The 21978-nt window shown below is 39.5% G+C and overlaps 1 protein-coding gene across 1 annotated transcript in view; it reads left to right on the forward strand.

The window, feature by feature from the left end:
• LOC145776752 (uncharacterized) overlaps positions 1-21978 on the forward strand; it is a 41461-nt gene that overhangs the window by 12844 nt on the left and 6639 nt on the right. The window contains exons 15-31 of the mRNA XM_082587978.1: positions 17-129; positions 795-880; positions 1213-1337; positions 1599-1751; positions 2197-2397; positions 2728-2889; positions 3114-3229; positions 4744-4843; positions 6645-6776; positions 7568-7786; positions 8272-8350; positions 8493-8629; positions 9214-9329; positions 9847-10011; positions 10233-10356; positions 11605-11781; positions 19425-19538. Coding sequence (XP_082444104.1) covers positions 17-129; positions 795-880; positions 1213-1337; positions 1599-1751; positions 2197-2397; positions 2728-2889; positions 3114-3229; positions 4744-4843; positions 6645-6776; positions 7568-7786; positions 8272-8350; positions 8493-8629; positions 9214-9329; positions 9847-10011; positions 10233-10356; positions 11605-11781; positions 19425-19538 — 2319 coding nt within the window. The remainder of the gene's footprint in view (positions 1-16; positions 130-794; positions 881-1212; positions 1338-1598; positions 1752-2196; positions 2398-2727; positions 2890-3113; positions 3230-4743; positions 4844-6644; positions 6777-7567; positions 7787-8271; positions 8351-8492; positions 8630-9213; positions 9330-9846; positions 10012-10232; positions 10357-11604; positions 11782-19424; positions 19539-21978) is intronic.

A 21978-nucleotide genomic window follows, 5' to 3' on the forward strand; every position in this document is an offset into this window, starting at 1 on the left:
TTTGTTATTTTCACAGGTAATCTTATCTTCATGGTGAAACTCAATTTGACTTTGCTCGTGTTTTCCAGAGCACTGAGAAATAGGAATAACGATTTCACAGTGGAATCTGCGGATAATGTTAGGGCACTGGTTCGTAGTACAAGTAGTTAATGCAATGACGAAGTAGGCTACCATATTGTAAAATTGAATAGAGGCAGTATGGCTACTACAGTGAAAGCTAACCATTGCTGTAAAAAGTGATCACAAAAATCATGTTATAATTTTTTTTTATAAAAATCTTTTCCTTCTTGTCTGGTCTGGCGATTTGAATCTAAACCGAATATTCAACTGAGCTTTTAATGACACGCATCGAATTATCCAGTTTACATAGAGATTCCTGTCTTTAGGGAATCGTGCCTGTGAAAAGAAAACGGGTCACTCTATTTGCCATCTTGTAGCCAAAGACTAAGCAAAATTGGTGTAATCAAAAACACGTGTTTATTTATAATTTTTATGAGTATTTAATTCAACTGTGTGTAGCAAATGTACGTTTTTTTTAATCAAGGGAATGCGAAACTACATCCACGTTTGGTGTATCCGCGTACACTAGAAGAGTTACGTTTTTTTCTCATTTACAAAATCATTTTAAGCTATAGTAGCGAGACTTAAGAAATTGTCAAGTTGACAATTGACCCTTGTAGTGTTGCCAGAAAAGGAGATCTGTGCGTCTAAGCAAATGTACGTAACGGAAAAACCTTTTAGATTTCATTGAGAACATTTTATTGTTTGTAGTTATAAGGAGCATTTGCTTTTAGTTGGATCGCCTGTTGGTGAAAATGCAGGAATACATGGCAACAGGAAGAGTCATCTTTAAGCCAGGAATACAAGACCGTACTTTTGCGTGAGTACACAATGGCAAATCGATTGAATTCTGTAACTTTCATATTGCTCAGTCCGTAATTTGCACTGGATAAAAATCAGTAAGCATTGGATGCAGTTAATATAATTTAACATGCATCTTAAAAATATCTTTGAATTAGGACTTCAAGTTTACAACACATAAAACACTGTTGAAGTTACAGGCTACCGGTACTGTTTCTTCTATCAATTGATTGGAAACAAGGACAAGGTTATTTAAAAAAAATTTTTAATAAAACAATGGATACACACCAAGTTGATTCTACAGTACTTCTGCACCTTGCTTTAGCGTTACTCTTAAATATATAATTTCAGTTTCGCGCATATATTCTTCAACTCCAAGTCAAATGTGAATTCAAAGCATATCCAAGACATGTTCAAGCACAATTCGTTCAGTGATGATGTTTTAGGCTTAGACTTTGATGCAGTCCAAGTTTCAGGTAATTTAAAAATAATAGACTAATGCTTTTAAAACTATGTTTATCTATAGAGATTATTGTGACCTACATATAAACAACCTTTAGATACATTACTAACCCTAGCATGCATAACCAGGTTTAAATTGACCCCGCTGACCAGATTTTCTACACAGTACATAATCGCTGTATTTATTTGAAATAAGACTATTGCAAATAATAAAAAAACACTTCTCTACAAACAATTCTAAGATAACTTACATGAGTATAATTTTTTCGATTCAGACTTCGATGAATGCAAGAGCACTTGGGATGATTGCTCTAAAAACGCAACCTGCGTTAACGAAGCTCCAGGATTTAAATGCATGTGTTTCGCTGACCATGTCGACTTGAGTAAAACCATTCAACAAGCTCCTGGAAGGTATTGCTTACATAAAGGTAAGAATGACTTTACAAATTCTTTCTGGAATCATAAATGAAATGCGATAAATCCAAACAGGTACCAAAGCAGTGTTGACGACTAATGTGAGTCACTGAGTGCACTACATGCTTTGTGGAAGAATAGTTAACACATAGCCGAGGAAAGAGCTTTATTTTGTTTATGCTTTGAGTCAAACATACTAAATTTGCATCAAAACATGGCTAGTTGGTCAAATTCATTTATGTTTCCTTTTTAGTAGAGTCTCATTGTTACACATCTGGCTACGAAACGATACACAGATGAACATTCTTTTTCGGTATTTAATCTAAATCATTATTAGCTTAAAACATTCTGAAGTCTACTTTATGGAATTCAGTTGAACCGTAATGCACGTGCTACTTAACATGACTGTTTGGAATATAAGCAATGATAAAATGTGGTAAGTCGTATTTTTAAAAACAGACTTGCACACTACACCTGAACCTACGACGACTCCAGAGACAACTACTGTGGAAGTGACCACCACCCCAATGTCCTTTCCCAATGTTAGAATATTTGGCGTAGCAATCAGCCCAAACAAAATCAGAATCAAATGGTACCGTTCAGATTCCAAGGGAAGCAGCAATAACCAACTAAATTATGACATTCAGTATCGAATCAAAGGTAAGAACATTTCAAGTACAAGTGTGAGTCTGGCAGAGTTGAAGATATATAGTTTGCATAAAATTGGGCCAAACTGACTTTTGAATTTTGTAATTTACTTTTGCATAATCAGCTATAGTCTGCTGATTTTATTTTTTCAGAAATTCTAAGTTTAGTTTTTTTTTTTCTCCAAACGAACATTCAGGTTTACGTCTACGATATGGGACCTGCTTATAACTATATTTTGACGTAAAATAAATTTTTCTGTACAATGTGTCAGTAATTTTATGAAAGAGTTTATCAAAAAAGTGTAAATATATGCTATTTAATCTAAACTATTGGTTATTGTAGGAACTGTTGAATGGTCAAAGACCACAGTTGCGTCTTTCACAAAAAGTTTAAATATCGGTGGCCTTCGTCGAGGACTGGTCTATGAAATGCGCATCGCGGAACGATTGAAAGGAGAAAAGGACGCCCATACTCTTTATAGTTTTCCACGTGAAATAAGAACAGGTTTCTCAACACCAGGGCCTCATTTTTGCTCAATGTTTTAACACAATTGATTTATGTCACACAATAGATTAAATGAAAAAAATAAAAGTGGCATAGTTTCAAAATAAATTGTTCTTTTCATTAATAAACTTTATTGTTTTACTCCTTTGAATTCTGTCAGATTAAAAGTTTTTGCTTTTGTCCCAAGCGTGAAACTTAACTTTTTGTGTTTTATTGCATTTTAGAGTTGAGAGCTTATAGAATCTATCTTCATTTGCCTGACATACCACCTGCGGCTACTGTTCTCTCAGCAATAGACAATCCTGACAAGGAAAGACTGACTAACCTTGTCTCTCAATATGTAAGTACAACTAGTAGTAACAGTTTCGTTTGGCATTTTTAAACTCGAAGCTTGTTGTCTTTCAGCCAGTTTTTAAATACGTTTCCGCATTAGTAAACTGTGTTGAAATCATTGAGTACTGGGTAGTGCAGTCCATCGACAGTCTAAAATTGTAAGCACAATTGAAAATCGTGATCTCTTGAAATTCCGCATTGCTTGATTGAATGAACAGTCATTGTCGAGTGGAGTAAATACTTCCGAATCTGCACACTTGCAGAAGATTTTAAACACTGTTTCAAACCTGCACCGGGGGGATACTGGGGTTAGTTGGAAAGCGGGGTTAGTTGAAAAATCAGCATTTTTGCAACTCTCGAAAACTTTTTTAAATATTTAATGCCACCATGTGATGTAGTTTGTCAAAACACACAATCCATGTTAGTTTCGATTTGCTGACTCCAGGTATGCCTGCTTGGGTGAACATTTTTTATTTTTTTAGCTATGAAGTAAAATTTTTGGCTCTTTGGGAAACATCTTATGCGTCCATGGCGTTAAAGATAGACACACGTTTTTTGGTGTGTGTTAGCTATAGTTGTTCCACAATACTGAGAAATAAATAAATTTTGGTCAAATGAACCATGCTTGAATATTTTAGGAAAATTGTTAGTCATGTCCTGATGGGGCTAGTTGGAAAATTGTAGATGGGGTTAGTTGGAAAATGTTTTGAATACTTTTGAAGTTTTAAATTGTGCTTTTGAAAGTAGTATATGCTCTAATATACTTGTTTTTAGCACATTGTAAGGTTTTAGTTTGAACTTTGAATAACTTGGAAAGTACAAAGGACATAGAGATAATAAATTAAAAAAATTTTTTTTTTTTCAATGGCGCCCTTGAAAAAGGCTCATGGCCTACTAGAGTCCATGGCCTCCAGGATGAGAAACCCTGGTTTCAAGTAATTGGTTGTTGAATTTATTGCTTTTTTACTTGAAAGAAAGTAATTTATTTGCTTACAACGACATGTAAATGTTAACCTCATGACGTTTTCCAACTAACCCCATGATGTTTTCCAACTAACCCCAGACACGGGGTTAGTTGGAAAATCATTTGTATGTTTGTTTATTTTAAATTTCCATTAAAAGCTGAATTGACTCAATACTTATTTTTGGTTGTAAGATACAGGATACCATAGGTGATACTTTAAGCCGCTTCAAGTTGTCAGGTTATGCACCAGTTGTTTTAAATTTCACTTTAAAAGAAAAACTTTCCAACTAACCCCAGTCTCCCCTACACCGAAGTTGACAGCGTAAACTTTTTATCGTTGTGGTGTTCTGTTTCATTTAGCAAGCGCAGTTTACAAACTCTTTAATAGGTTATTAGAATCCATGGTTTTGCACATCCATGGTTATCAGAATTCAATGATTTGATCCATTCTAGAGGTAGGCCTACCTTCTACACGTTAAAAACTTCTACCTAGCTTCTATACTTTTGTTACAACGTGTAGCCTACTGTTAATGAGCAACTTCTACTTGTTTTCACAGCTAAATGATGTATTCTCCCATCCAAATGTCGCAAATGCCTATTCAAGATTTCTTTTCGGAAGCATTGGTGTCATATCTTTCTCGAGGCATCCAGACAGAGGTGAGTATTGGCTTCTAATCTGATATGTTTTGTCGTGGTCTAAAATTTGGTTGGGTGGTTTTGAATCTTTATCTTCGGACTGACAAAGCCTTGATAGGTTATTCTTGTTAATTTCGCATACTTGTAGAGGCTCTAACGAGTTTTTTTGCATGAGATTCTCCGATCCATCAGTGACAGGTGAGTGGTTTTAATGCACGAAGAGCTTTTACACCGTTTGCAGTCTTTCAACAATGATTTTATACTGAGTCACCACCATTGAAATGCAATCTAAATTAGCACTATTCAACCTTTTTGTCATCGCGGAACACTTGATTTACTTTCACGTTTGTCACGAAACCTTCATTAACAAAAGTTTAGAAATCACAAATTGCTTGTAAGAAAATCGACTAGTTTGTTATTACACTTCAAAACGTAATTTGACACTTCAACAAATCAACAGCTATCACAAAAGTTACAAAGTTTGAAGTAGGCCTACCCCTTGTTTAACTGGCCTATACTAGGAGTGTGAATTCTGCATGGTGATACAATAATTTAGCATGATCCTTTAATGGCCTACTGATGTAAGAAATCACTTTCCATAAAAAAACGAAGAACCTTCAAGCAACCCTTAAAACTGACTGAACCCCTGTTGAACAACATGCCCTATCATTTTTTTTATCAAACCAAAATACAGCACCAATTATAAACGAATACCAGTCAGAACCGATATGATGACCGTGGCAAAGGGGAGGGGGGGGGACGATTAGGTTGATTGGGGCAAAACTTGATTGAGAACGCATAAGAAAAATTTGATTAAAACACAATCCTACAACAGGAAGTAATAATACCATGTTGCCAAAGAAAGCTTGAAACATTTCATCTCTCTAGCCCAATCAATAACCTCAATAACTGCAGTGCCGGTCTTAGGGTATTTCGGGTATTTGTGGAATATGCTTCGCGGGCCCCAATGACAATGATCCAATTCAGTAGCGTAGCTAGGTAAGCTATTTTGAAAGGGGAGGGGGTGGTTTGACAGTCGGCAGGCGAAGCCTGACAACGTGATCGCCAAAGGCGACACCTAGCGGCGGGGGAATCTGGGGGGCCTCCCCCAGAAAGTTTTGAAAATTTACTTTGAATTTGGGGCATTCTGAGAGCATGTTCAACAAAAATTTGGGTTAGGGTATGAATATTACAGTAAAATGGTGCTTTCCGGTGGCATAGCAAAAGGATAAGATCATGCTTTCTTTGGCGTTTTTCGGAAATAAAGCTATGTCGCTATGTTCAGTCTGGATGCAACCTATTTCGTCTCCTGAAAAATTCGTACCCAGGTTTTGTACCCTGAAATCGGAGTAACAAATCAAATTTTGACCTATTTCGTCCCCTGAAAAGATCGAAAAAATGTTTGAAATGTTTGCGGCAACTCCAATCAGCGACTTCGGCTCTGTTGTTTTTTTCTCTCAATCTTTTCAGGGGACGAAATAGGTTGCACTCGTTGAGTCTCTATGTTTTCCTATTGCTAATTTTTTTGTTGAATTCACTTGTTGAATTTTTCCATTGGAAATGACAAAATTACTGCATTTTCTGAGTAAATTGCAGGCCCCCTAATTTGCGGGCCCTGTGCGATCGCAAGGTTTGCACACCCCAAAGACCGGCACAGATAACTGTCATACAGTACATGCTTAAAGAATTTCCTGTCGAAGACAAGATTTTGTATTTGGGATTTAATTTTTGATAAACAAGTAAAATTTCAAATTATTGCACCCCTTTCAATTTTTTTAAAAATTTACATCCAGTACAGAACACGAATTTATGCATTTTTCAGGTGTTATGGTTTCTGCCGTAGTATACCTGGCAAAATCAAGTACTGCAACGGAAACGGCTGTTAAGTTTGCATACAACTTAGGAGAGAAAAGAGTGCCCAAACAATGGAGCATGACTTTTATTGCAGTAACAGGTAACCTATATTAGGAACTCCGATTTGACCCTATGCATTTTTGGAGAACTGCTTTAAACTCCGATATGACATGGACGTATTTAGTTTCGTATGTTAGCCTACTACTGCGCGATACCGTATATACAGTATGAACAAGACAGACTCAGTTTCACATGCGTTTGTGTGTTTGTAAATTCGTAAAGTAGGCTACATTTTGAACCGCTGTTGTTCGTCTGTTGCTCCTGACTCATGAGCACTCATGGAAATGTTTGAGCCAACCTCGAAGGAAGAAGTCAATCATCTAACATCTAATCTAAAGAATACTTCGGGCACAACGTCCTTTCAACTATTTGATCACAAGTAGACTTTATGCTAATTAACTTACTGACAAGCTGACTGCAGACTTGGACTTACTTAGCTGTTTATCTAATTAAATAATTGATAAACATGATGACTGAATCGTGGATTCAGAGGCGCAAATTGAATAAACCAGAAGATTGGTTTGTCAACAAGCAGCACAACACTTTTTCTCAGACATTTAAAATGTGAAATATAGAATGCATGGTGGCTTAGTGATTAGTGAGTCCGCCTCTGAATCGGTAGGCAATGGGCATGGCTCGATACCTGTCTGAAGTGGTACTGATTCTTATTCCTGCTTGGTACTCAGCAATGGAGTGAATTCGGGTAATAGTGTACTCAGCTGGGCTGCATTGACTACACGCTACCTTTGCTTTGTAAAGCACTTGAGGAGCAACGCATTATGCGATGGATACAGTGTTATATAAAAACAATTATTATTGTTATTCAATCAGATTTAGACGAGTGTTCTTCCTCGAACTTCCATGATTGTTCTACATCAGCATTCTGCGTTAACCGTCCTGGGAGCTTCAAATGCGAGTGTTTTGACGGGTTTGTGGACTCCAGTAAACCCTATTTTCTCTTACCCGGGCGTTACTGTGTCTTACCTGATACCCCGTTGACAACAGCGACCACATCCACCATCAAACCATTCAATTTCTCTTCAATAGTAGGTGAGGCAACTTAAATATAGGCTACTAAAAAGAGAATGGTACAGTAAGTAGCCTACGCTATTTTCATAAAAAAGCTTTCTTGAAACGTGAACATTTTTTCACTGAGAACTAAGTAAAGCTTTCTTTGACATTCATCACGTGATCTATTAAAACTAATGAGTTTGCAGCAGAACCAATAAACTACGGCCCCAATCTCTACTTTTGTAGTTAAAGGACAGCCCCTTGTATCCCGGAAGTTAGTGGATTAGATGACTTGCAGACACTAATGTTACAAGTACGAGAGCTAAAAAATCTAATGGCTGTGTGTCTGTAGTTCAAAGCAAGTACATAAAACTGCCTGGATAAAACTGCAGAAGAGGTTTTCTCAATCCGAGAATGCACATCTCCTCAACGAAATAGCTAAAGCATTACGGTAAAGTGGAGTGCTCCAGCTTTGGACAGACTTCCCTTAGCTGATAAGAATAACATTTTGTATGCTGTGACAGATTTAGTGAAAACAAATAGAAATGAACTCAACACTACCACGACGAATGCTATCGTATCATCGGAGACTACAACAACGCCGTAAGTGGTGTGGTTTTGGCCTAGTTATCTGTTTATATATGGTGTAATAGGGTGAGCAAACACTTAATTACAAACCTTCGCGAGATTTCTATACTTAAAATTTAAAGAATAGCAATCTGGTAAGCTTTTATATAATATTTAGCAGTTCAAATTCAAGAACACTTTCAGTACCAACAAAACAGCCAACCGAAGATGTATTTGTGGAACCTGCCAACATGATAGGTCTTTCTTCTGGAGATTGTCCGAAAGGACAGAGAGCTGTTCAGTCGCTTTGTCAAGGTATGTCTTGTGAACAAAGGTAGATCCATAACTTTACTTCAATGGCGACAAGCTGGAGCTTGATCTGTAGCTTTTGATTTTGCAAATGGACATTTTTAATTGGACCAAACAGGTATATCATAAGTCTTTCAATTGTTTCTTAGTTTTCATGCCATGGTGGCTATTAACCCAAATGTATTTATGATAACAAGATAATGTGAACATAGAAAATAAAGTTTGCTAAGCTGTGATTACCACACTGGAAGTGATGCGTTTACAAATTAAGCACTGGGTATAGGATTATAGGTTATTACAAATTACAGCACAACTACAGCAGTACATCTGAAATGATATCAAATTGTAGGTTAGGTTTTGCATCAATTCTGTAGTCCACTCCAAGGCTATTTCGATTTCTTTTTCTAATGATATCCTCTGTCACACCTGCCATATGAAAAGATGTGAAAGAAAAAACGAAATAAAGATATATTGTACCGGTATCAACTTAATTTATTTTTAATAGAATTTATTCACAATCAAGGCTTTACGTTTTTGATAGAAATTGCTTAAATATCTGCAAAAATTATCACTAACTTGTTTTTAATTAGATGTACTTGTATTTGTTGGACGTATCAACGTTTTGAAACAATCTGGAAACAACTTAACCGCTTCCAACTTACTGGGAGATGGAAGGAGTCACCTTACTAAAGCAGTAGAAGAGGCGGTATACTTAAATTGTTATCGTGTTTTTCTAGAATCTAGATCACCACTTAAGTCTCACTTTTTTAATGTTTAAAAAAAAAAGGAAATAAATAAACAATTAATTCATAAAAGGAAGACAGACAAAACATCCCTTGCTGTTGCCTATTCGTCTTTGTCTGTCTGGATTAAGTAACTTGCTAATCCCAATAAAGACAGTTTCTTAAGTTTAACAATATCGCAAGGTTTTATCTTACAAAATAGATTCGGCTATAATCGTAATTCTCAATCTTCTTCAACTTCAACCTGGGACCTCTACAGTATATTAAATAACAGCTTGCGCAAAATACAAAGGAGGTGACTAAAGAAAGAACATTTGGCCTTCCTTCAGAGACCTCTAAATTTTTTATGGGATTCTGTGAAAATACTGCTGCAGCTTGTAATGTGTGTTGATGGCTTTGTGAACTGTTAGTAAGATTGTACAGTCGATTGCTACGATACAATCTTAGTCTGGGCAACTTATATGTTTTCTTTTTTTTCAGCTTGACACAGCGTTTAGTGACATACCAGGGATGACAGATTTTCTGAAAAGCCGTGTTCAGATGCTAACCACAGACAACAAAAAAATTCGCGCTTTATTTGTGATTACTATAATTTCCTTTGGAGAAGATCGTTTCAAGCGGCAAATCAATTTTGTTCCATTGGAGGTAAAAAGGAAAAGCTTCTTTTAAAAACGGTGAAACTCAAACAAATAGTTGAAACTTGGAATAAACTCACGTGCATGATGCAAATAACCATTTTGAAATAGCACTTAAAACTGATTTCAAACGTAGTTGTAAAACAAACAATCGTAGGCCTGTGAAGTTTTAGTGATTGGTCATAGGCTACTTTACAATGTTGTAGACTTACATAATTTTGTTTTGATAAGGTTGACTCTGCTTCGATCAAGAAGGGACTTTATCGATATTTATTTGATAAGTTTCCTGAGGGCAAAGTCATACCAGCAACCGGAGCAGCCATTACGTTTGACATCAAAGAAATAATTATCTCTGGTAACTGAATACACTGCAACAAGTTTTAATCGGTTAATTTTTGATCGTCGTTTTTAATATTTTCAAGAATGTTAGGGGCGTTGGAAAAGATCAGAGATATCTCAGCTGTAGTTAACCATTTATTTTATTTCATTACTTCACTGAAGAAATGCATTTTTCTCTGGCAGAAAAGCTTCTTTGAAGAGCTTATTTCTGGAAGTTTAGCATACCCTGCTTGTAGAGGCTTTAAAGTTTAACCTAATTGAAAGAGTAAAATTCAAGTATTGAGATCTATAACTCTTCCATTATCCATCCATTAAATGCCACTGCATGGAAAGCTGCTATTGCAGCGCGTTGCGTAACTGCACATGCCAAGAGTTTTCCATCTTACAAGACCAACGTTTATGAATTAAGCGATTACAATAAATGTGGTTGTTAAACCGTTTTGTTTCATTTAGATTTACCTGAGCATTCTGATATTGCAAAAGGTTAATTAAACAAAATATTCCTTTTATTCTTATGTTCATGGAGTAGTTAAATTGTCTAAAACAAAATGATGTGTTCTAAGTGTGCGTAAAACCGCAAATCAACAGCGTCTAAAGCAGTGGTTAGTTAAAACACTTTTTCCGCCCCGTTAGCTCAGCAGTCACGCGCCCGACTCAAAGTCAAGCGGCGCTGGTTCGGCTCTCGGTGTGCGCGCTTGAGCAACGCATTTCAGGACTGCTCTCCATTCAGTGGCAACTAGTCGATGGAGTACTGTAATTTCCCGGCAACAACACTTTAACAACAATCGGAAAACTTCACTCTGGCAATCTCGGTATATGGCTCTGCGTCAAAAGCCTCTACAAGTATGCAAAACTATCAGGAATAACCTATTAAAAGCTTTGTCAGTTTGAGGATAAAGATTCAAAACCAACCAACCAACTTCACGAAGGAACATTGCAGTGCGGCATGCTAAACTTTGTTTTGGCAACTATATCACAATGGTCAACTTTCAATTTGATAACTTTTTATGTCTTGCTACAAACCAGCTTGCTTTCAACAAAAAAATTTCTTTACAGCCAACTTCATTGCTGCGGCATAGTTTTTCAAAATTACCACTTTTCATAAATTAAAAAAAAAAAGTAACGTAGTAGGCTATTCTGGTTAAGTCAAACACGGATGTAGTTTCGCATCTCCTAATCTAAAATTCCAACAGTGCTATGCTACAGTACTTGATCTTGAGATATTGACGGTAGTTCAACATTAAAAGTGGGTGTTCAATTTCAGATATCAATGAGTGCACTTGGGGATTAGATGCACTTGCACCATCCCCTAAGCTGCATGACTGTGACATAAGCAGGGGGCGCTGCATTGACGACATTGGAAGTTTCACCTGTAAGTGCAAACCAGGAACAGTCGATGGCAGTCCTAATGCTGCGGAAAAACCAGGAAGATTTTGCGCTGGTAAGATAATGACACATAATCAGGTTACCTAAATAACATAGGTCAACAGTTTTAAACCAATTTTGCATGAATAAACCAATTGAATTAAACCAAATAAATGAATTAAACCAATTGTGCATGAATAAAAAGTTTGTTTTTGAGGGTAAATTTGGGTCGCTGAGTTTGAAAATGAGGCCCTTGTGATGGCTGCAGTGAAAAAAGTTTGATACGGAAAAAGGACCTCATTTTCGGATTCTTCACCCTCAAAAATCCCAAAACCTCGTTTATCTTTGTTGCACCTAAAATGATGTTGACTAGTGTAACACGCTAATCGCTTTTACTGCTGATTTTATACTGATCAAGTCTAGTAGTAGGCATCCTTCCATCTTTTCAGATGATGGTAGCACTCTGGGTACGGCAGCTTCTCATATGGCTCTGAAGTCCAATCCTGGCGTGGCAGTCTCGTCCACAGTTTGGACATATGAAATCAGAGGAGTTCTGAGGCTGCTGTCTCTCTTTTCTTCTTTGTCTTCTTTCCTCTAGTTGCTTCCTCCGCCTCGACTGACCCTTTGCTAGACCCGCACTGACTTCGTAGCGCCATCTGTTGCGATTTGCTGCGATCAGTTCCCAGCTGGCAGGGTCTATGTCAGTCTGCTTCAGGTCTCGTTTGCAAACGTCTCTGTATCGCAGTGCGGGTCGTCCTACTGGGCGTTTCCCTGTGGCAAGTTCACTGTACAGAATGTCCTTTGGAATGCGCCCATCCTTCATTCTGGATACATGCCCCAACCAGCGTAGACGTCGCTGGCAGAGGAGAAGGTGTATGCTCAGGGAGCAAGAACGTTCCAGAACAGTGGTGTTGGGTATTCTGTCCTTCCAGGAAATACCAAGAATGCGCCTCAAGCAACGAAGGTGAAAGCTTTCAAGGCGGTTTTCTTGTCTGGCGTAATTGGTCCAGGACTCACTACCGTACAGCAGAGTACTAAGAACACACGCACGGTACACTTTGAGTTTTGTGTTAAGTGTCAAAAGATTATTGTCCCACACTCTCCTCCCGAGTTGAGTCATCACTCCTGCAGCCCTGGCTATCCGTCTGTCGATTTCTTTATCTAAGGACAGGTTGCTAGTGACCGTTGAACCAAGGTAGGTGAAGTGGTCTGTCACTTCGAGCACTTCTGGTCCTATGGTGATGACAGGTGGCTTGGGGACATCTTGGCCCATGACTACTGTTTTCTTGATGCTGATGGTCAGTGCGAATTCCCTAAAGGCGTGTGCAAACTGGTTGAGCAAGTGCTGCAGCTCGTGCTCGGCGTGTGCTGACAGTGCTGCGTCGTCGGCAAACAGCAGTTCTCTGATCAGCACTGTGCGAACCTTCGTCTTGGCTCTCAGTCGGGCCAGGTTGAACAGTTTCCCATCACTGCGGGTGTGTAGGTGGACACCTTGTGTGGAGTGACCGAATGCAAACTTCAGTAACAGAGAGAAGAAAATCCCAAACAAACTCGGCGCAAGGACACATCCTTGTTTCACACCAGACCAAATTGCGAATGGTTCAGAGGTCTCCCCGTCGTAACTGACCACACCCTGCATGTCCTTGTGGAAGGAGATGATGATGCTAAGCAGCTGTGGGGGACAGCCAATCTTCTGCAGTAGCTGAAACAGGCCTCTCCTGCTGACAAGGTCAAAAGCCTTCGTCAGGTCAATAAAGGCGATGTATAACGGCCTCTGCTGCTCACGGCACTTCTCTTGAAGCTGTCGTACGGAGAAAATCATGTCTGTTGTGGACCTCTGGGCGCGGAACCTGCACTGAGATTCAGGGTAGACCCTGTCGGCCAATACCTGAAGGCGCCTAAGGACCACCTTGGCAAAGACTTTTCCCACGATGCTAAGCAGAGAGATGCCTCTGTAGCTGTTACAATCAGTGCGATCCCCCTTGTTCTTGTACAGAGTAATGATCTTGGAGTTGCGCATGGACTGCTGTACTTGGCCCTCTTTCCAACAAAGACGCAGTAGCTCGTGCAGTGGTTTTAGCAGGACAGGTTTCCCACACTTTATGACCTCGGCTGGAATGTTATCCTCTCCCGGTGCTTTCCCACTTTGCATAGAGTCAATGGCTTTACTCAGTTCTTCTAAAGTAGGTTCTGCATCAAGCTCTGCTATAACAGGTAAATCTTCAATGTTGTCTAGCACTTCTTGAGAGACTGAGTTTTCTGTTGAATACAGTCCCAGGTAATGTTCCACCCAGCGTGCCATCTGCTTGTTCTTGTCTGTAAGGATCTCGCCAGTCGATGCTTTAAGGGGAGCACACTTTTTGATTGGTTTTCCTGTTGCTTGCTTGATGCCCTCATACATTTTTCTTATGTTGCCACTGTCTGATGCAAACTGGATACGTTCTGACAGCAGAAGCCAGTGATTGTTAGCACAGCGGCGTGAGGTTTGCTGGGCTTTGTGTCGGGCGGCTTTTAGGGCTTGTAGGTTCTGACCGCTCGGGTTTTGTTTGTAGCTGAGCAGTGCTTTACGTTTCAGGTCGATAATAGGTTCCAACATAGAAATGTGTGCTTCAAACCAGTCTGTGTTCTTTCGCTCCTTCTCTCCATAGGTCTGGACGGCTGCACGGTGGATGGTCTTACTCAGTGACTCCCACATGTGTTCTGCGTCCTGAGTCTGGGCAATGTTCAGGCTTTCTTCAAGACGTTCAAAGAACTTCTGGTTTTTGTTTGGAAGGGAGGTTTTGCTGACATCGATTTTTGGCTGGCCTTTCTTCTTAATGTGATGCAGCCTCTTGGGCCTTATTGATATCCTTGAGGCAACAAGAGAGTGGTCAGTGTCGCAGTCTGCACTGTGGTATGATCTTGTGCTGCAGACACTGTTTAAAGAGGTACGTCGTGTGATGACTAGATCCAACTGGTGCCATCGTTGCGATCTGGGGTGTCGCCAGGATGCTTTATGGATAGCCTTGTTTTGGAAGAAAGTGTTTGTTACACAAAGGTTGTGGTAGCAGCAAAGCTCGAGGAGCCTTTGCCCGTTGTCGTTCATTTTGCCAATCCCATGGTGACCCAGCACATTTTGCCAAGACTCATTGTCTGCCCCCACCCTGGCGTTGAAGTCCCCTAAGACGAAGATGTGCTCTGATGCTGAGATTTCCTGAACAGCCTTGTCTAATTGCTCATAGAACTGATCCTTGGCTTCAGGTGTGGCCTGCAGTGTTGGCGCATACACACACACGAGGTGTGCAGGACCTTCATGCGTGGAAAGGCGCAGTGTAAGGATTCTTTCTGTGCCTCCCGTAGGGGGTTCTATCATGTGCAGCATGGTATTTCTAACGGCAAAGCCAACCCCATGTTCTCTGGTTTCATCCCCTGCTTTCCCTTTCCAGAAGAAGGTATAGGAGTCCTCCTTTAGGGACCCACTGTCAGGAAGTCTTGTTTCTTGCAAAGCAGCTATATCAATGTTCAATCTGTAGAGTTCGCGATCGATCACTGCAGTCTTACGAAAGGCCTGTATATCTCTTAAGTCGTCGGATAGACCAGTAGGCTACGCATAGTTCGTACATTCCAGCTTGCAATACGAATGGCTGGAGTTTTATGTTTACTTCTGTCATTTCTTACTTTGTTGTCTGGTGTATGGCATACAACCCACCTATCGAGTAAGACTCTAAGCTCCACACACCCAATGAAGCAGGTCAGTCGTGACGGGTCAGCACCTAACTGGCCGGGGGCTGCGGGCTTAAAGCGGGCGGTAGCTGAACCAGTAGGATTTCGAGGATCCTTTCCACTGTCGAAGACAACCCGTGGCGTCTAGCTTTTACGTCAATTTAGCAAAGACTTATAACCCGTAGACTGCTGTCCTCCGGTTTGTTTTACGCACCCAGGGATGGGGGCGACTGGAGTGGCCTCTCCAAAGTGCTGGCCTGGGCGTCTGTATGGAGGTCTTGCGCTGCCCAAAAACACAACAGGACCCCCCTCTCTGCCTCTCCGGCGTGGTCTGAGGGAACGCAAAGCGTGACACTCGGCGACGGTTTGGCTGCAGGAGTTACCGGAAGGATGTCAGAGTTTGACAGTCGACCGCCTCACGTACTCCACTGCGGATTTTCTGTCTGGGTTGACTTCCGTAGCCTTTTCCAGGACTGGATGTAGCCGCAAGACAGCGGAGGTTTTTGAATCAGGGTTTGCCTTCCCCTAGATGAACTGCCATCCAAGGCTGACGGGCTCCGTCTGCCCGGCTGTTGTTGTACTGTCTTTTGTCTGACCTCTCACCTGTAACCTGTCCGACATGGTTAGACCTGCCAGGGGCTACGAGCCACCGTCGGTATAGCCCACAGGATCCTTGAGGTACTCAAGCCTCCCCACCACGGCAAGGTAACAAGTACGGGAGAGGTCACAAAATATTGATTGTGTTTTAACCCTATTCGGACTAACGGGTGAATGGGTTCCGTCCATACCTAAAACTTTCATCGATTACTAAAAAGTTACTTGCTCAAATTAGCTGAAGTTTTATGACTTTTCCTAAAAATTATTCATCTTGTTTTAGTAATAAAATGACATTTTTATGTGGTATAGTTTTTTAGTTATCAGCAGTTTTTGACACCCTACTCCTAAAATTGCCAGGTCATCTGAAAAACTTTATCATCTTGTACAAGCAAGTTAGCAAACATTTGTATTGTTTTGTGCTTTCCAAGATTTACTGCGTGACCTACATCAGTGGTCTCCAACCTTTTTAAGAAGCGACCCCAATTTAAATAAAAATGAAATCAGCATATACATGTGACCCCATTTTGTTTTCCGATACGACTAAAAATATTTCAAGTAATGCTGAAACTAAATAATACGAGCAAGTATGCATAGTTACAGAGAAATGTGGCTACATAAAAGTATTCCAAATGATTGTTTTAAGAAGTTTCAATTAACACATGAACTTGATTTCACGAACACAAAATTGTCAATTTGTTTCAACGTTTAATTTGCATTGTCAATGCGATGGTTGCGCCTGCATACTGTCCACGAGTTTTTGAAACCGCGGCTTGACTTTGCATAAGCTTAACCGCATGTCATGCTCTACTTCCAATCGATTACGATGTTTCGTTTTTAAAATACTCATTGCGCTGAATCCGGCTTCACACAACCATGTGGTTGAAAACGGGATAAGTAGTTGAATAACAAAATTTGACATAGTCGGGTACGTTGAGTGCATTGACACCCAAAAGTAAATATTTGCTGAGACCTTTGGATGTTTTGCTTTAAACGAGTTAAAAGAAATACGGTTTGCCGCATCAGCTGTCATTTCTGTAAATTCTTCAGCAACACGGAGGGGCAGTTCCTGCAAGTCTATGACAGAAAAAGGATCTATTATCCAGTCTTGTTCTTTGGACGGCGTCAGGATGTTGCCATAGTAGTGCTCAAACTTTTTGCTAAGCTGCTGAAGGTGTCCAAGTATGGTATTTTGCATAGACACATCTCTGTCGACAATGTATTGTTGAAGTTCTTGAAACATGTCAAACTCATTTCGCTTCACATAACTTTGCCACAGGATAAGTTTTTTGTAGAAAGCGGTAATTTTAGCAGTGTGATCAATAATCGTAAAGCCAGAACCTTGCATGGATTGGTTCAAACAGTTCAGCAAATCAAATATGTCGGCTAAGTAAGCCACGTTTGCAATGAACTTTTCCTGACCAAACTGTTTAGCCAAGGCCAAATGATCCTGTTTGTTTAGAAAAATAACAATTTCTTTTCGCAGTTCATAAACTCGCTTGAGTACTCGACCACGTGACAACCAACGCACTTCTGTATGCAATAGCAATCCTGTGTGATCAGCACCCATCTCATCACACAAACAGGAAAATAAACGCTGGTTGAGTGGCCTCGCTTTAATGTAATTTACACACTTTGTCACAGAATTCAAAGTATCATGCAGTTCCTCAGATAAATTTTTGGCGACGAGTGCTTGTCTGTGCAAAAAACAATGTGTCCATTTTGCTTTTGGTGCTTTGTCCTGAATTCTTTTTACCACTCCGGAATTTATGCCAGTACATGCTGCCGCACCATCGGTACATATTCCAGCACATTTTCCCCAGGATATAGAATTATCGTTAAAGAATTTATCAAGACTTTTGAATATATCTTCACCTCTAGTATGCAACTGCAGTGATTTGCAAAACAGAAGCTCTTCTAATACTTCTTCTCCGTTGATATATCGAATAAATACAGAAAGTTGAGGCAGGCCGGCAACATCGGTGGACTCATCTAATTGAATTGCATACCATGGAGAAGCATTTACTTGAATTACAATTTGATCAAGAACGTCATTGGACATATCTTCAATCCTACGTTTTACTGATGTAGCTGATAGTGAAATTGAATCCAATTTTTTGCTCTCTTTTTCTCCAATCATGATTTTCACAACTTTCTTCATTACTGGCATCAGCAATTTTTCTCCAATTGTATGGGCTTTCTTTTGCTTTGCAATCTGATAAGGGGCGACATACGAAGAATAAACAGCAGCTTTATTTACTGCAGTAAATGCTTTCATCACACTTGCTTGTGATGCAAGAGATTGCAATTTACGTTCAAAAAACTCAGATGGTTTATCCACGCAGCCTGGATGATTTTTTTCTAAATGACGTTTAAGTTTATTTTTTTTCATCGATTCTTCTGCTAGAACTTTTAGACAGATTACACACTTTGGTTTGCCATTAAATTCAGTGAAACCAAGTTTTAAAAAAGCCTCGTCATATGATCTTTTTCTGGAATTTTTTGCTGCCATTTTTGTATAATATTTAGCTATACTTACTAGCTAGAAATTACCATTACTAGCTGCAAAGCAAACCGTAAACAGCCGGTGAAATGTCTGCACACTATACCTGCATAAATAACTATTCGCTCGTTTTGGAGTCACCTTGAATAATAAAAAGCTAGTCAAAGCTAGCATCGTGAATGCTTTTGCTCTGTTCTACTAAACAAAACTTTTACCTTACAAAGGTGAAGTGTTGCGCCTCCTTGTCGCAACTATTCGGCTTTTGATTATTGCACCACAATGGTTTATTTGTGACACGAGGTAGCAAGCTGTACTCCAAAACACAGGCAAAGGTTGCGAACTAGAACAAAAAAGGATCAGTCTTTTTTTCGATAATAAACTGAAAGTGTAATAAATCGAATATGGTGAGTTATGGCGACCCCAGGAAAAGTTAAGGCGACCCCACTTGGGGTCGCGACCCACAGGTTGGAGACCACTGACCTACATGACTACTGACCATTTCGGATTACATGCATGACTGGACCTTGTGCCTTTTACGAAGATATTAACGATTTCAGGAGATTATGACGGAGACATCAAAAAAAATTAAAAAAAAATGACTACTTTTAGAAAAAAGCAATAGCAAATAACTGGTAGAGTATGTGTGTCCACTTAAAATTTTAACCAGTTTGTCAATAATTTTGCTTTAACTTTGCGAAAAAAGCAACCTCGTAACGTTTTTATATCAAAAGTTATTAGCAAATGAAAGTGTGGATGGAATAAGTCCACACGTCAGGCCATTACCTCACAAAAATAGCTTAGTCCGAATAGGGTTAAGAGCCCAAGTTATGACTTTTCACTTAATAATCCAATATAAGCTTATAACTTGTTTCTTTAATTTGCCTCTATGTCTCTATTTATGACTCATTGTGACTTCTCAGATCAATGCAACCCAAACCCGTGTTTAAATGGAGGTTCTTGCATTCCTTCACAGCACGTTGGCTCCCCTTCATGTGAATGTTCGAAAGGTTTCTCTGGTCCTCTATGTAGCGACGGTTAGTGTATGCTTAGAATTTGCTATGACTACACAACCAATTTTTGTTAAATGAACTAACAAAGTAAAACAAACTTTGATCATTTTACTGTATTTAAAACAAATCACGCTGGTTTTAAATTTTTAAGAAAGTTGGAGCGATTGATTGTTGTTAGGCTTTGAATGTTGCTCTATCCCAGTGGTCGGCAACCTGCGGCTCCGGAGCCGCATGCGGCTTTTTAGCTCCTCTGAAGCGGCTCCCTCCAGATTTGACATGATTTGGTATAGCCTATGCGTTCGACTGTGATAATAAAAAAAGAAAAAAAATAACGTCATCAAAACGTTGTTTACTAGTTGTGCAAGATGATGCAGCAACGAGCCAACTCTGATCGAGTGATACTCTATCAGAAAATAATAGACTTTTTTTTACAAATTTGTTATTCAAGTTTTGACTTTATCAGGTCAGTTTACAGCTTTTGGGTGAACACTGAACAGCATACCTTTTTTTATCAGTAGCCATGCACAAATAAAAAAGAGAAAAGTTTTAAGCAAAAACAGAGATGTTACTCAGCATAGACAATTGGACATAAACATGAACTTTGCATTCAATGCAAATGATGTTGACATATCTGCATGCTTAATTGCCTATGTGGGAAAAAATCCCAAAATAAATGACTTCAAAAGGCACTGTCAGAACAGCCATAGAGCATTAATTTTGCTGCACATTATCCCATTTTGGAGATTAGTTAAAGTAGGCAGTATTCGAACTTATGCAAAGATCGGAGCAGAGTAAGGAAGCTTTCAATAAATGGATAACAGCCCATGCCCCACACCAATGCTGCTAGTTTTGTGGCAGCTCAATAGATTGTTAAGCGAGGAAAGCCGTACACAGATAGAGATGACGGCTTAAAAAAGAATTGTTCGGTACCGTAGCAAAGAAACTGTGGTCTGATCTACTTGAAATACATATATTACGTTTTGTGGCTTTCAGCTGGTCATATCTGCCAAAATATGTAACAGAATCGCTCTTTTGTTAAAAAGGTTGCCGACCACTGCTCTATCCCAATGCTTTTCAATCCGGTACGCACTTGTGGTACGATACTTGATGGTAGCCTACACACTTGTGCTGATGATAAACATGGTGCGGATGAAGCGAATGATAATTGCCCGTGACTTTTCTTTATGTGGAAGAATTCAAATAAGCCATATTGTAATTGACAACAGCTTTTTGTCTTTAATTCCCTCATGCCAATTTAATCTTTTCATCTGGTTGACTTCCCTTCAAGGTTCCCAATTCCGCGGTGTTTTCACCGATTCAGACTAGTTTTGATTCGGAATCATGAGAAAAGTTCAGCAGTTGCAAGTTTTGAGCAAGTTTTGCTTTTTTGGTTACGGTTTTATGGTTTATAATTTAGAAGTGGGCTGCTTATTCAAGTTTATACTAGAAAAGAGCGTGTGGCTGTTTCGCAACACTTTTGCGAGTTTGGTCCAATTGAGTAGGCTACTGATGTTTTTAATTGTGAAAACGCTGAATTTCTGTGAGAACTCGATAAATCAAAAAAAGACCTAGCAATCCAAGCACTCGAAGTTCTTAGCTATGCAAAATCCCACTACCCACTTAGCTGAAAAGAGGTTTATTGCACTATAGTTCAGAGGTGGCCGACCAGTCAGAGACCAAGAGGTTCGTTTTTTCCTGATCCAACCGCAAAGAGCCGCATTATAGCCTACACATAAGTTTCACCTCGTCTCTTCCTCACTCACACATATCTTTGCTCAATTAGATTTATTGCAAATGCTACACACAAACATGAAAATGACAGAAATATGCAAGCCATTTTGTATGTCTTGAATAGCTTCAGTTTATTGACGAGAGTAGGCTAAACACGCTTTGCACTAGGTCATGTGGCATTTTTAATTAATCCTGAAAATCCAAGTTCAATTTGTTCAAGTGACACATTATGTCGACAAAAAAGCTAAATCGATAATCCACCCGGAATAGTTTTTATGTTCTGCCATGAAGTCTCAAGACATATAAACGCTGAAAGAAACGAAAGTGCACCTGGCCTTTTGACAGCTTTTTTACAGTAGGCAATAGTCTACAATGCAGCGGCAAATCACCGGCAAGTAGTTGATCCAGCACAGTGATGAGATGTTTTAAATTAGCACTGATTGAGCGCATGTTGGCGATTTGCATCACAAGCTTCATAGCGTTGTCCAATTTCAATATTTGTGATACAAGATGCATGTGGATTTTAGCATATGGATGACGTTACCAAAGTCGACTTGGGCGAGCTACACTGAACCGCATACAGTTCGGAAAAAAGCCGCATACGGGTTAGCCAGGCCTGCACTATAGTCAGTGATGTACGCGCATACAAAAAATATTGACGCCGTCAGCGTAAATGCAAACGTTCGAAAAACCATAAGCCGTATGCGTCAACGTAACTTGTAAAAAAAGTTGG

The sequence above is a fragment of the Aplidium turbinatum genome, chromosome 9 (genome assembly GCF_918807975.1).
Source record: "Aplidium turbinatum chromosome 9, kaAplTurb1.1, whole genome shotgun sequence".
Taxonomy (NCBI): domain Eukaryota; kingdom Metazoa; phylum Chordata; class Ascidiacea; order Aplousobranchia; family Polyclinidae; genus Aplidium; species Aplidium turbinatum.